Here is a 16,698-nt window from a genome sequence, read left to right on the forward strand (position 1 = left end):
CCACGAAGGTGGCCGCGGGACGGCGTCTGCCTCTGTGACCATGTGATGGTTCCCACAGTACGAGTTTGGAGGCAGTGATGTCGCGGTGTCGGAAGCAATGCCCGACGAGACCGAGTCGTCACCATGCCACCTTGTCGGATATTTTTGGGAGGTTGCCGTAGAGTTCCTCGTTGGTGATGTGGTCCTGCCAGCTGATGTTTAGCGCCGTGCGTAGCATTCTGGTGTAGCAGCCATCCAAGGATCTTTCAGAAGTTGACGTGAGTGACCAACACTCAGAACCGTAGAGCAGAACTGACTCCACGGTAGCCACAAAAAGCCTAGGCTTGAGGCTCGCAGGTACCCCTGACTTCCACACGTTACTCATCGAATTGAGGGCCTGCCAGGCAAGGGCCTTGCGAACCTTGATATCCTGTTCGCTGGAGTTGACCCATGAACCCAGGTACTTGAAGTCCTCCACTACTTTGAGAGCCATCCCGTCACTTGTGAGGATAGGAGACGGAAGGGTCATGTTACGTGTCATTACCTTGGTCTTCCAGTCATTGAGGACTAGCCCTATTCGGCGGCACTCTCTCTCGACGGAGGCTAGAAGATCTTGCGCCTGGGTTGCGTCATTTGATATCAATGCGATGTCATCGGCAAAAGCCAGGTCTGTAATGGCAATTGCTTGATGTCTGCTTGAGCGCCTAGGTCTCACTGCGAAGCCCAGTTCTAATTCTCCGTCTTTGATCGCCATTCGAAGAGCATAGTCTAGGACGATGACAAACAAGAAGGGGGCAAGGGTGTCGCCCTGCAAAACGCCAGCGGTAATAGCAAACTCCTCAGTATCTCCATCAGGCATCTGAGACGAGAGAAATATCCGGGATCGATCCTGAAAGATGTTACTTTTCAAGAATCACGAAAAGTCCTCGAGGGAAAAGCAGGAGATTTGCGAAAACAAGGAATGCTTTAGAAACTGATTCAAACGTGCAAGATAGTCTCGCGCCCTGATTGGTTCAGAAAACGTGAATGACAAATGTGAACTTGAATGGCTTCCGAAGTATGAATTTGGCCCTGTATATTCAGGGTTTCCCCAGGTTTGACCACCATAAATTTAAGACTTTTTTAAGACCACTTAAATGAGAATTAAGACCTACATCGCACCCATTATGCGGTCGTAGAACACCAGATCAAATTCCCAATAATGACAAATGTTTCAAGTAAAAATACTTTTATTATAAAAGTTATATACTTAAAAGTCATTATGTGCATTGCTTGTCGAATCTTCACATTCAAGACAAGCAAGACCGAATTTTGTTATGTAAGACGTTTTGTTTTTTCCACAGGAGAATGTTGTAGCGATTTCCGAGTCTGAGAACACAGCCTTAAAGAGTTCGCTTATGCCCTCATTCGAGCTGTACGAGTGGTGTTCCGTAATTGTTTTTAAAATCCAGAGCACCTCTGCCCGAAGTGTCGGGGTTCCACCGACACCCATCATGCCACTGCTCGGCCCTTGTGTTGCTGCTAGCCTTGCCGATGATGTCTGGCTTGGCTGATGCTGCTGGCGTTCGACAGTGGTGCTCGTGCCAACTCCAGGTGCATTCGGAGGTTGAACCGTGCAGAACTGAGCGATGGGCTGGTGGCGGTGGAGGGCAGATGCAATGTGCTTTGAGCTCTTCATGTGAGACTCTAAAGCGAAATGACCTATAGTGGACAACTTGAAGGTCTTTCGACAAACACAGCATCTTGCTTCAACGTCACTTCCAGGAACCTCCCTCACCCAATCACGATATCTTTCATCTGAAAGCCACTGCTGATTAAAACGACACTTCCCCATGCTGCGATTCGCGGAGTCTCCTCTCCACCACGGACTCCGACGATTGCGCCGGCGCAAAAATGTATCAATATTGTTTCTTTCTTTGCGCATGCTCCAAGAAATTCACTGATGTTACGCAAAACCCACGTTTTCACATTGTAGAATAGTATGAGTAAATTTAAGACCTTTGTTTAAAAAATTAAGACTTGGGCAAAGCAATTTAAGACTTTTTAAGGCCTTAATTTTGGAATATTAAATTTAAGACTTTAAGACTTAAGACACCGCGGCTACCATGATATTATAAACAAGTAATCGTATTAGGGCTGTAACGATACACCCAACTCACGATTCGATTCGTATCGCGATTTTTGACCCACAATTCGATACACCCACGATTTTTTAAAAATGTTTTTTGAAAGTAGTAAATTTGACTTATTAACATTTACTTACTTACATTAACTATTTAATAACAAATAATTCAGACCACTGCAGAGAATGAGTAATATGTATGCAAAAATGAACAAATGTATATCCAAAGACTGTTTTATTTCTCAAAATACTGTTGAGCCGGAAGCTCTGGGTTTTTTTCGGTTCTGAAAGTCATTTTTTTGGGGGGGTATAGGGGTGGCTCTCTCACTGTCTCACTCTCATAGGGCCAATGATTTTCTGTGATCGCGGAAAACAGATGGAAATTACGGAATTTTTATGGTGAAACATTGCTCGCCTGTCAAAATGTAACTGCCGCAGAAGGCTTCCGCCCAAGCAGATGCTCAGTGTTGCCAGATACTGTAACGTTTTCCACCCCAAAATATGTTCAAAACCAGCCAAAAAGCACCTAAACCCACCCAATCTGGCAACACTGCATGCCTTTCCGGTCAAGTGATTGTGATTGGCTTGTGGCACACCTAGCCAGCCAATGAGCTGCTTGTTTACAGATTCGCTCCCCGCGTCGCAACCAGAATGGCGACCGCTTAAAAGAAATGAATGCTCTGCCAGTGGCGAGTGTGGACGTTGCGTGACTCGCAGAAGATTGTCGCAGGTCGGCGAAAAAACGACTTACTAATAGATATAAAAAAATAAAAGTAATTTAAGTAAGTTTAAAATGTAATTTAAATAAAAAGTAAAGTATTCATAAATTGAAGTTTGGAAGCGCCTCTGTTTTTGGGCTGAGGAGAAGTTTGAAAGGGTGTACCGCGATTCTGCCTTCTTGTATCGCGACACGGATCGTGGCTCTGCGTATCGCGATTTCGATACGCATATTGTTACAGCCCTAAATCATATGGTTCCTCGCAAAATTAAGGATCAATTTCAATCAATCAAATTTTATTTATATAGCCCTTTACAATAACCAAAAGGTACGCAAAGTGCTTTACATTGAAGCCATAAAACATAACACTAAAACACAAAACACAGGTTTTGACTGCGGAAGGTGCCACAGTGCTGCAGGTTATTAAAAGCCTTTCAGAAGTACATGAAATAGAACAGACGAAACAAAGTACCTCTCAAAAACAAGAGACTCCCCTAGTCAGGATTGAACGCCAATCTAAAAAAGTGGGTCTTCAACTTCGATTTAAAAAGGCCGAGATCAGTATGTCGGGGGGCAGATTGTTCCACAGTCTGGGAGCAGCGACAGCAAAAGAACGATCACCCCACTGTTTATATCTCGACCTTGGAACTTCTAAGAGAAGCTGACCTGAAGAACGCAGCGCCCTACCATGATCGCGGATAGTTAAAATCTCAGACAAGTAAGAGGGAGCCAGGCCATTGATGGCATTAAAAACAAGCAACAGAAGTTTAAAATCATTTCTAAAATGGACTGGAAGCCAGTGGAGTGACGACAGCACAGGAGTAATGTGTTCACGTCTAGACGTGCTTGTTAAAAATCGGGCCGCAGCGTTCTGTACAAGTTGAAGACGTAAAATCGAAGACTGGCTGAGGCCAACATAAAGGGCATTACAGTAGTCCAGTCTCGAACTCATGAATGCATGGATTGCCTTCTCGAGATCCTGCCGACTGAGAAACGGCTTCACTTTGGCCAAGAGACGGAGCTGAAAAAAAGCTCGTTCTAACAACAGAACTAATCTGTTTATCAAATTTAAGCCCACTGTCAAATGTTACCCCAAGATTTTGTATGAATGGTTTAAAGGCGTCACGCAGTGGCGATAAAAGTCGCATTATTCTGCACCAGAATGCTTTCGAGATTCGAAATAAATTGACCGTCGATTTTTCAAAAGCTTCCCGCGATTGTAATCGGTCCTTATTTGGTCATGCCCATCACTTGAAATTTCCCGCGTTCGCAGCGCCCCCTCTCGGTCAATGGAACAGCTGCGTGACGTCATACCAGTAACCACTCATGACAGACACACCAGAAAATAGGAGCGATGCTGAGGAAATTAGCTTTGATTTTACCGATACAGAAGAAGAAAATGGCCCACAAGTAGAGATTTTGACAGCTGAATGTCCTGGTGGTATCCAGCCGTACAGATTTGAACCTGAGCGCTCATCTTCAGAAGAAAATGAGGACAGTTCTGACGACGACAGAAACAAAGACGAGAATGAAGAAGACCGGCGACTTGAAGACTTGTTTTGGTTGGTTTCTCTGACTAAATCACTACTTGTGTGCATTTTTAAAGACCATTTTCACTTGAATTAGAATGCTGTGTGATTAATCTATGATTATGTGTAATACTGATAGCTGTAGGGGGTGAAAGTATAGCTAGAAAGATTGAATTCTAGCAACTTGACAGCTTGCGATCTCGCGAAATGCAGTGGGCCTTCTGATACAGTAGACCCCTTGATATTCCAGTTTTCATCATTTTCCTTTTATTGCGGTTGATTTTAACTTGATATTCAGTATGTTATAGGCTGGGAGTATTGAGCTTTGTATTGTATTGTTTAGTAAACGTACACTCGTCAGTAATAAGTGATAATTATTAGTTAAAGGCAGCTCTGTGGCATAAATCACTGTAAAATTTGGACACAAGTCCAAATTTGGCCTTTTGTTTCCTATCCTATAGATCTATTTTGCTCTCCCATGATGATCTTAGACCTATTAAAAGAGACATGGGGTGTTGTACATAATATTGCAAGATCATGGAGGTTTAATTGGAGTTTTGTGAAAATTTTTTTAAAAAGCTAGTAAAGGTGGCTTGGGAAGCTGGAAAGCAGACATTATAAACAAACAAAATTTATTTTTAACGCATGTTTTCCAGGTGCAGTTGTGGAAACTGTACAATTATGCCAACTGCACAGGAATGCAGATGTTGTCGGGAGCGACCCCAAATCATTGCACAGTTTGACGATCTACCTGATGGTGACCAAGAATATTAATACATCATTTCATAGTGTTTTGAGTGTTCAAAACTATCCACAAACTGAATAAATCCACAAAATCCGCAATGTAAACAACTCTGGTAAACGCACGCTATCGAGAAAACATGGCGACAGGCCAGCATCACCCAAGGGAGGTTACTGGTATGACGTCACACATAAGTTGACCTAGTTAACGGCTGGCTGCCTAAATTTGGCTGTGCGCGTCAACTTTAAATGCTTGTAGCGGGCGCATCGTGACACTGAGATCGCGGGAAACCGAGGGGCTTGAATAACCCACCAAACCCGACATTTTGACACGATATAGCCTGATTGCTGAAATTACCGCACGACGCCTTTAAAAAAAGGGGGCCAGACTACCAGAATTTGTTGTAAAAACATTTGACGTGCCAAATAAAATACATTCCGTTTTGCTGCCGTTCAAGTGCAAAAAGTTCCGTGCCAGCCACTGCTTTACATCAGTAATACAATCCAGTAACAACTTCACTCGTGATTTCGCGACTCGGGCAATCTCGAAATCACTCGTGAAATTAATCCTTAATTTTACTCGGGCCCCATACGATGACCTATACATACATTCGCTGAAAAAAAAAAAAAAAAGAATCGAGTGTCTTCAAATGGTTTGAGCTGCCTATGCGGTGCCTTTTAACCACTATTTTTTGGTTTGTTTGTTTGTTTGAATAGTAACAAGAGACGCTTGCGAAATGAAGGCATGGGTGTTTATGTCAAGGTGCACATCCTGCAAGAGGCTATAGTTTCACGTTCCATGGCAGCTTGGTGCATTTCTCAACATGGAAAACATTTCAGACTGTAGATGGGGAATGTTACGGTGCTTTCATACCTACTAGTTGAAGAGTGAAACTGATCCTTTTGGTCTGGCTTCACACCGCACGTAGTTAAACAAACCAATGACGACAAAACAAACAAACAAAAAAACGGCGTCGTATTTGTAAAACTCTTTCAGGTTGGTTGTTTTGGTTCACACCAGGGTGCAGTTGCGCAAACCGCACCGAGGGGAAAAACACACTAGGGTGTAACATATGAGAAAGGATCCTAAAAGATGATTTCTGCAGAAGGCAAGAAATTTGCTTCACCAAGCAAGATTGCATTACCTCTAGTACTGTCAACAGATTTATATTTCTGTGCAAAAACCCAGAGGCGGACAAAGTACTCAACTGCATTACTTATGCTACCGTTCAAAAGTTTGGGGTCACTTTGAAATGTCCTTATTTTTGAAAGAAAAGCACTGTGCTTTTCAATGAAGATCACTTTAAACTAATCAGAAATCCACTCTATACATTGCTAATGTGGTAAATGACTATTCTAGCTGCAAATGTCTGGTTTTTGGTGCAATATCTCCATAGGTGTATAGAGGCCCATTTCCAGCAACTCTCACTCCAGTGTTCTAATGGTACAATGTGTTTGCTCATTGCCTCAGAAGGCTAATGGATGATTAGAAAACCCTTGTACAATCATGTTAGCACAGCTGAAAACAGTTGAGCTCTTTAGAGAAGCTATAAAACTGACCTTCCTTTGAGCAGATTGTATTGGTGGGACATGGCGATTCATTTCCGCCAGTTCGTTCATGTCGGTCAGTTCAGCAAAGAAATTCGTTCGTTCAGTTCGTTCACTCGTTCATTTTGATGACGTCACACCAAAGCGGCACAACAATGGCTGTCGTCCGAAGTTTAGGTCATCTTGAGTGAACGAGAGGCGGCAGAGGTGCCATCCACAATAGATTTTCATACATTACAATGTGCTTGAGAAAAAGATGGAAGAAAAACATTATCCTAGCATTATCTGAAAAAGACTACATAAACAAAGCTCTGAAAGTTAATTAAATGTAGATGAGAATAAAGCTGTTTTTATATTTATTATATTTATTTTAGTAGAGCCATGGTCTGCCGGCTATGCAGTTGTTCTCTCAAACCCATTCAGCAAAAAAAAAAAATTGCTTATTTAACAGCAACACTCATTTCAGAGAATAAACAACTTTACAAGTCATCATATTCAGCGAACAGTAAAGTAAAGCCAACTACGATAGATGCAGACTGTTTCATGCAGTTGTTCAAACCCATTAAGTAACACCCATTTTGCTCATATTCAACAGCAACGCTCATTACAAAGAACAAACCACTTTATTACAAATTGCATTAACATTAAAAAACGAACACAGTATGCCACGATCTCCAGAGCCACGTTCTTCATTGTTTATCACAGTCATGGAAACCGTTGCTATGCGCCCAGCCCAGTATGGCAGCAGGCAGGCTGGCTGCTGGCTGTTCGTTCGTTCGCGAACTGCTGAGCTCGTTCGCTGTGAACTGAAATGTATTGCTGAGTGAGAGCTCTAAATTGTAAACTAAAGACCTGGCATGTGTCAACGCTCTGATAATAGGGCTCAGATAGCCCTTAAAGAAGTAAAGTGGCGCTGCTCTGCACAGATCAAAATGCAAGTTGGACGCCCTTCTGCTACTGAACAGATCCTGCTGATTCGCCAACGACCGAGATTCAGCGACCGCCCTGCTGCCAGCGAGCAGAGACTGCTGATTCGCGAACGACCGAGAACGAGAGGCAGCGCGAACTAGTTCTAGTCGTTCACTTCGAAGACTCGTTCAAAAAGAACGGTTCGTTCGTGAACGACACACCACTAGCAGATTGAGTTTCTGGAGCATCACATTTGTGGGGTCGATTAAATGCTCAAAATGGCCAGAAAAATGTCTTGACTATATTTTCTATTCGTTTTACAACTTATGGTGGTAAATAAAAATGTGACTTTTCATGGAAAACACAAAATTGTCTGGGTGACCCCAAACTTTTGAACGGTAGTGTAAGTCAAAGTGCAGATCCCACTGATCAAATGCTACTCCGATACAAGTGAAAGTTGTCCAGTCAAATTTTTACTTAAGCACTGAAGTACTTGCTTTTAAAAATACTTAAGTACATTTTCTGTCAACGCATTGTTGTATTATTGCCACAATGCTTACAAAACCTAACGCCGTTACCAAAGACGGAAATGTGAATTCAGAAAACGAACGCATGCTGTACCGTCATGATGGTTTAACATTAAAGTGCATATCGCGGGTAAATTCAGGAGCAAGATCAGTGTAATTCTCCTATTTTATATTAAACTTTGGTCAAATATCTGTAACATTCTGCATTCTCTGCAATTTTTTTCCCTTGCGCAATACCAGAAAAATTCAGTTGAAATCAAGCCGTTTGAGGTGAATTGGTCCGCCTCTGAAAAAACTCGTCATTTGGATTTCCCGGCAAACATTGATTTTCGTGACGTCGAGTGCGGGACGCCTCCTTCTGAATCCTACGTCAGCGCTGGTTTGTTTATGAGAAAACGACCTGGTGGTTTTCTGCAAATTTCTTCAACGTTATCGCGTAATTATTAAAATGGTTAACAGATGTATCGTAGGAGGGTGTAGCAACACCAATCTTGAGGGGATCAGTACTCATCGTTTTCCAAAAGACCGGACAATGAGAGAGAAATGGGAGCGCTTGGTCTACACAGGCTGTACACTGAAACCGTGCAAAGCTCGCACAGCCTGCTGGCGCTTCTGCAGGTAACGTCACGAATCTGGCTCCAGACTCCCTTGGGATTTTTCCAGACGTGTTTTGTTATTTTATTTTTTTCTGCTGTAGACAGATGACCTTGTGCAAAATTACCCTTCTGGAAGAGTGTGTAAAGGGACATTCTTTCATATAAAAAAAAAAACAACACGAAATTGGTCCAGAATATGCACTTTAAGCTCGCTAGTCTTTTTGTTCTCAGACGAACAAAAAGAACAGAGCACATTACTCCAATTCTAAGGTCCCTTCACTGGCTTCCAGTAAGCTACAGAACTGACAAAGCATTGCTGCTGGTGTACAAATCTCTAAATGGTGCAGGGCCCAATTACCTCTCAGATATGTTGCAGCGGCCTAACCCAATCAGATCTACCAGATCGCAGCAGAAAAATTTACTATTAAAACCAGTTGTTAAAACAAAGTGTGGTGAAGCAGCTTTTAGCTACTATGCAGTACAGCTATGGAACCAACTGCCAGAGGACATTAAAAATGCTCCTGCTGTTGGCAGCTTCAAATCTAGGTTAAAGACCAAGCTGTTTTCAGATGCTTTCTGCTAAATTATTAATATTGCCATCTCTCATGTTTTAAACTCTTTACTTTTACAGTCTCTCCATGTTTTACATTTTACTTAACTTTTATTCTATTTTATTCTGCTGTTTTTTTTTAAATTGAATTTTTCTCTCATTTTATTATTTTATTTCTACTATTGTTTAATTCTTATTAATTTTCTTCCCCATTTATTTTATGTAATTTTATTTTCTATTGTTTACTGTTTTGCTTTTACTTCTGTAAAGCACATTGAACTGCCACTGTGTATGAAATGTGCTATATAAATAAACTTGCCTTGCCTTGCCAGTGACGCTCCACCTGACATGCTAGAAAACTCTTTTCAAACTTTAAATCAGCCTAACGCTACTAGAAAAGAAAGATTTCTACATTCTGTTTATTTGGTAAGGTTATGCTAAAACATATTTCTGTAAGGACTTCAGATAAGTTAGCGTTATTCATGTTAGCGTAACTCCGTTTTTACATGCTAACTAACAGCGTCCAAGTTAACTAGCTGTGTGTTAACATTAGCCGTGGACAAGGCGATGGCAACTTGGCGGGCAAATCCATAGAATGTCATTTGACTAACCAGACTGCATAGCTGTGTTTGCAACGTTATTGCTAGCTCTAAAAGCACAGACAACTTCGTTGCAAGCTTTCTCTTGGAATAAAACGTTCATATACCTCAATATGCTTCTGCAGGTTGGACGGCGAGTTTTTCTAAGCCGTGATGTGGTTCGTTTTCGGCAAACGAAGCAAACATTTCAAACAAAACGAATCTTTAATCCTTTCGGAAAACTGAAACACGGGTTCTAGGTAAAGCCACGGGTGGGTGTGTGCATTCTCCAGAAGAACCGCCTCCTTCCGTTCTGGCGTCAACTGATCGTGTTCAAATAACGCTGCAGAGAAATCACTGATTTTGATTTTATCCAGTCTATGGACGTGACGTGACCCTAGTGATTACTGATAGACTGTCTCGGTGCCACCTGTGAAAAAATCAATCACGTTTTAGAAAAGAAAAGAAAGAACATCCGCTTTCAAAGCTGCTTCATAGTAACGAGGACCCTGATAGAAATGTAGGAGCAAAAAGTACAATATTTGTCTTTCAAATGTAGTGAAGTTAAAGTTTCAAAAAAACAAACAAACTCAAGTACAGTACAGATACTCAAAAAGTGTACTTAAGTACAGTACTCAAGTAAATGTACTTCGTTACTGTCCACCTCTGCAGAAACCCCTTTATATCAGCATCATCAGTGTCAGGCTTGAATCAGAGAGCTCAGTTCAACATAGAGGGACAAGGATGAATGTAATTATGAATTTATATATCCGACTCATTTTTTTTTTTTTATCCTACTCGTACTAGGTACAAGGTTGCTGTTTGCGAGTGCTACACAGATAAGTTGTCCATCTTTGCAAAATAATTCTAAATTATCCAGGTATAGTCTTCAGTGAATAACCAGCTGAAGAATGGACGTGTAATGGTCTTACTAGAGTAACATGATCTACACTACCGTTCAAAAGTTTGGGGTCACCCAGACAATTTTGTGTTTTCCATGAAAAGTCACACTTTTATTTACCACCATAAGTTGTAAAATGAATAGAAAATATAGTCAAGACATTTTTCTGGCCATTTTGAGCATTTAATCGACCCCACAAATGTGATGCTCCAGAAACTCAATCTGCTCAAAGGAAGGTCAGTTTTATAGCTTCTCTAAAGAGCTCAACTGTTTTCAGCTGTGCTAACATGATTGTACAAGGGTTTTCTAATCATCCATTAGCCTTCTGAGGCAATGAGCAAACACATTGTACCATTAGAACACTGGAGTGAGAGTTGCTGGAAATGGGCCTCTATACACCTATGGAGATATTGCACCAAAAACCAGACATTTGCAGCTAGAATAGTCATTTACCACATTAGCAATGTATAGAGTGGATTTCTGATTAGTTTAAAGTGATCTTCATTGAAAAGAACAGTGCTTTTCTTTCAAAAATAAGGGCATTTCAAAGTGACCCCAAACTTTTGAACGGTAGTGTATGTAACATTTCACTGTAAAAGGCGGTGCACTGAAAAGCAAGAAGAAACAAGTTCTTGGAAAGCAATACAAGGAAATCCGTATTTTCTTTTTAACTGGAAACTTGGTCAGGTTTTGACAAAGCACTGTTCCAAACAGTCGATACGATACAGCGCACAGTCCGCCTCGCTCGACTAACACAGGCCTAGAAATTCATATATTTTTTCACCAGCCAGCCGGACTAGTTCCCTTCCAAAGTAACTCGCCAAACAGAAAATGAACTCGCTAAAATTTGTTCATGTATGAATTTTACTTCGGTCAAAAATAACACAAAAGAGAGTAGTTACCATTGTTCATGACTAATGTGCATTTATTTCAAGACCCGAGTATTTTGATCCTGTTGTTAAATACATAAATGAGAACAACACAGAGCACCATAATATAATATCAACAAATAATAATATATTGGAAAACTCAACTTGGTGTATGAGTATTGAAAACAAATCTACTTACTATCATGACTATAGCACCCAAAATATGTCCAACATGCTTTCTGTATTTAACTATTTATGAGAGAGAAAGCATTAGGAGCTTCATATTGACTAGGAATCAACTTGAAAAAAATTAATTATTCCATAAAAATCGTATCGCAGCCGAGGCCTACCCTGCTCCCACGTTTGCTTATCATTCCTTTGTCGTTTCTCCTTCTCGTACGCTTTATCGGTAGCCTTTTTCTCCTCTTCAGACCGAGGTCACTTTGTCCCCGTCTCTGGCGGTTTCTGTACACCTTTCAGAAAATTCCACATCGCAACGTAGCTTTGGCAGATGTAGATGTACAACCCCGATTCCAAAAAAGTTGGGACAAAGTACAAATTGTAAATAAAAACGGAATGCAATGATGTGGAAGTTTCAAAATTCCATATTTTATTCAGAATAGAACATAGATGACATATCAAATGTTTAAACTGAGAAAATGTATCATTTAAAGAGAAAAATTAGGTGATTTTAAATTTCATGACAACACCACATCTCAAAAAAGTTGGGACAAGGCCATGTTTACCACTGTGAGACATCCCCTTTTCTCTTTACAACAGTCTGTAAACGTCTGGGGACTGAGGAGACAAGTTGCTCAAGTTTAGGGATAGGAATGTTAACCCATTCTTGTCTAATGTAGGATTCTAGTTGCTCAACTGTCTTGGGTCTTTTTTGTCGTATCTTCCGTTTTATGATGCGCCAAATGTTTTCTATGGGTGAAAGATCTGGACTGCAGGCTGGCCAGTTCAGTACCCGGACCCTTCTTCTACGCAGCCATGATGCTGTAATTGATGCAGTATGTGGTTTGGCATTGTCATGTTGGAAAATGCAAGGTCTTCCCTGAAAGAGACGTCGTCTGGATGGGAGCATATGTTGCTCTAGAACCTGGATATACCTTTCAGCATTGATGGTGTCTTTCCAGATGTGTAAGCTGCCCATGCCACACGCACTAATGCAACCCCATACCATCAGAGATGCAGGCTTCTGAACTGAGCGCTGATAACAACTTGGGTCGTCCTTCTCCTCTTTAGTCCGAATGACACGGCGTCCCTGATTTCCATAAAGAACTTCAAATTTTGATTCGTCTGACCACAGAACAGTTTTCCACTTTGCCACAGTCCATTTTAAATGAGCCTTGGCCCAGAGAAGACGTCTGCGCTTCTGGGTCATGTTTAGATACGGCTTCTTCTTTGAACTAGAGAGTTTTAGCTGGCAACGGCGGATGGCACGGTGAATTGTGTTCACAGATAATGTTCTCTGGAAATATTCCTGAGCCCATTTTGTGATTTCCAATACAGAAGCATGCCTGTATGTGATGCAGTGCCGTCTAATGGTGATGAGACACGGGGCAACTTTTTGGGCAATGTTGCCAAGCAATGTTGCTGGCAACGGGCAACTAGGTGAGACACAGGGCAACTTTTCAGGGCAACTCACAATGGGCAACAACAGTTAGCAACGGCAGTTTACAGTTAGCTAAAAAAAAACAAATGTCTTAATTTTTGCTGTGACCATTTAATCAAGCTGTCTGTTGTTTTTTAGAGCTTTGGTGAGGTAAATTCCTCCATATAGAATATTAAAATAACTTACCGGCGTAAAAACAGATGAGGAGTCTCTCCATCTCTTCACTCCACTGACACTGAGCGGCCGCCATATTTGTTTGAAATTTCTGATCCGAACCTCACCGGAGGTCACATGACTCGATACTCGCGTTATGATTGGCTTATCTCAAAAAGTTGCCAGAGATTATCAAAACCATTCAAAAAGAAACAATGTTGCCCAATCTCAGTAGAAAAGAGTCAAAACGCAATTGCCCAGCAACATTGCTCGGCAACATTGCCCAAAAAGTTGCCCCGTGTATCATCACCATAAGGGCCCGAAGATCACGGGCACCCAGTATGGTTTTCCAGCCTTGACCCTTACGCACGGAGATTCTTCCAGATTCTCTGAATCTTTTGATGATATTATGCACTGTAGATGATGATATGTTCAAACTCTTTGCAATTTTACACTGTCGAACTCCTTTCTGATATTGCTCCACTATTTGTCGGTGCAGAATTAGGGGGATTGGTGATCCTCTTCCCATCTTTACTTCTGAGAGCCGCTGCCACTCCAAGATGCTCTTTTTATACCCAGTCATGTTAATGACCTATTGCCAATTGACCTAATGAGTTGCAATTTGGTCCTCCAGCTGTTCCTTTTTTGTACCTTTAACTTTTCCAGCCTCTTATTGCCCCTGTCCCAACTTTTTTGAGATGTGTTGCTGTCATGAAATTTCAAATGAGCCAATATCTGGCATGAAATTTCAAAATGTCTCACTTTCGACATTTGATTTGTTGTCTATGTTCTATTGTGAATACATTATCAGTTTTTGAGATTTGTAAATTATTGCATTCTGTTTTTATTTACAATTTGTACTTTGTCCCAACTTTTTTGGAATCAGGGTTGTAAACACGTGTTTAAATGGGCGATAATGTGGCCACATCTATTGAATTTGATACCGTGATTACCGTGATATTCAACGAGATGCGTTATATGCATGCGCAGTAGTGAAAAAAACGACAGCCTGACTCGTACACGATATGATTCGGAATTCTTCGGTATTTTCCGTCCTGCCGATAAACACATCGATGAACACAGACACGGCACACGCTTAATATGTGGCGGCTTTAGTTGACGGTGTGTCTGAATCTTCGCTTCATATATATTTTTTATTTTCAACTAGCCAGCCGGGCTGGCTAGTGACAGGAATTACCCACCAAAGGGCAAATTAAGTCGCCTCGGGCGACCGGACCACCGCGAATTTCGAGCCGTGTAACATGATCTAGTATCACTCAGGTTGTGTCTTGGTGTAAAAGAGAGTTGAGCCAGACTGTGTGGACTGCTGTAATCTTGTGTGTACGGTACATACGCATGTGTATGGCGGTACGTGGTGTGTCTGCTATAAAAGTCCTTGGGTTAGTTGTGACTGAATGATAAATATATTCGAATAAATCTGTGAAAATCTGTGAAAATTACTCCTGGAATTCCAGAGCTGTTTGTCAGAGCTGCTGTTATGGAAAATTAACCAGAAAATTCAACAGCGAGGCAGACTGTGCGCTGTATCATATCGACTGTTTTGAATAATGCTTTGTCAAAACCTGACCGAGTTTCAGGTTAAAAAGAAAATATGGATTTTCTCATTTTCTTGTATTGCTTTCCAAGAACTTGTCTCTTCTTGCTTTTCAGTGCACCGCCTTTTACAGTGCTGTGCCAGTAAAAACAGCCTTTTTTTATGCTCCGTGTGAGTGTGTGTGTGGCTCACCTTGTGTGTCTTGCTGCAGGCATACAGGTGGGCGAGTCTATACAGGCTCTTATAGTGCTGAGGGAAGCGGTTGAGGCATAGAAACAGAGCCCTCACACACATCTCCACCAGCACCTTCCTTTGTTCCACCCGATCTGCCGGCAGACACCTGGGCACCTCCAGGAGCTCGGGTGGTGCAAGCGGCTCGGGCCGGCGAGGGGCGGAGCGCAGCAGGACGGCTGGCGCTTGGGTGGGCGTGTCCGGGGCAGAGGGTTTGGGGATGGACATCTCGGGAGACGTAACGGACAGAGTGGTGTCCGAGGACTCCTGGGAGAGCGTGGTGGAGCTGACGTCCACGTGCTTCTCGTCTGAGGAACGTGAACAGGGCACAAAAAAGAATACATTTGTTATACTTTCTGCACACCATTTATTTAAACCTCATATCTCATTCAGATGGTTTATAATAATGTTAATTATTACCATCTTACGTTGATATTTATTCAATTATAGTACATCAAGTACCTATTAGGAACAATTCAGCAGCCTGACCATCCAGGGTAAACAAGGCTAGCAGTGTTTTATTCCTGATAAACAGGGTCACTGGGGTATTCCCCCCCCCCCATCTATTAACCAGAATTACCGTGAGTTGGCCTAGTTGGTTAGCGTGTCCGCCTCTCGATCGGAAGGTCACGAGTTCTACTCAAGGTCGGGTCATACCAAAGACCATCATAAAAATGGCACCGACTGCTGTCTGGCAAGGCACGCTGCAATACAGATGCGAGTGGGGAGTCAAACTCTCGCGGTTACCAGAGGACTCGCCCACCACTGCAACCCTAGCTATGTAATAGGCGAGAGGCCGAGGGCTACGGAAACGGAGATTGGTGCCACCCCTATGCGCCACATGGCGTGGGAAGGACTTTGATTATTAACCAGAATTACAGAAGATAAAAAGTTGAGAGGATAATAATAATAATAATAATAATAATTTCAATTTATATAGCGCCTTTTTCAAAACCCAAGGTTGCTTTATAATGATAGGTGAAAAAAAAAAAAGTCCACCAGATAAAGGTCAGGATGTCATTCCAATGGTGTAGCAGCCACAGTCCCACCAAAAGGCGCACGAAAACAAGTTCCACGCTAGGCAACATCACTCAGAACACCACGCTATGGATCCACAAAGCGAGCACAGACGCACTGCCATGCAGAGTGCCGGTAGGTCCTAAACCACCAAGTGACATCGCTCAGAACATCACGCCAAGGACAACTACGATGTTAAAATAAGGAACGAGCTCACTGCAGTCCATAGCGAGGAGCACAGGCATCACCCACCATGGCGAACCAAGGCCTGGAGGGAACCGACGCCCAAAACTGGGTCCGGAGCTACACTACAAGCGGCGGACAAAAACACTCAAACGAAAATCAAACTACACAAACACAAAGGGCTCTGGTGAGAAGCGGCAGCCAGAATGCGCGCGGTGTGCTCTCAAGCGGAAACAGAAATGAGGATTAAAATGCTATAACAGTGTTTTCCCTAAATTCTGGCATGATAAAACACAGACATTTGAGCGCCAATGGCGTGAAGCGAAACTGGGGGGGTCCAGGGGCATGCTCCTCTGGAAAATTTTTTGAAA

At 42.2% G+C, this 16,698-nt stretch overlaps 1 protein-coding gene across 4 annotated transcripts in view; it reads right to left on the reverse strand.

Moving 5' to 3' along the window:
* The window catches only part of cabin1 (calcineurin binding protein 1), a 210,975-nt gene that overhangs the window by 100,500 nt on the left and 93,777 nt on the right, over positions 1-16,698 (reverse strand). For all 4 annotated transcript variants that reach the window (XM_060931349.1, XM_060931348.1, XM_060931347.1 and 1 more), the window contains one exon: positions 15,089-15,435. In XM_060931349.1, the coding sequence (XP_060787332.1) occupies positions 15,089-15,435 (347 nt within the window). The remainder of the gene's footprint in view (positions 1-15,088; positions 15,436-16,698) is intronic.

Source organism: Neoarius graeffei, chromosome 10 (assembly GCF_027579695.1).
Source record: "Neoarius graeffei isolate fNeoGra1 chromosome 10, fNeoGra1.pri, whole genome shotgun sequence".
NCBI classification, from domain to species: Eukaryota; Metazoa; Chordata; class Actinopteri; order Siluriformes; family Ariidae; genus Neoarius; species Neoarius graeffei.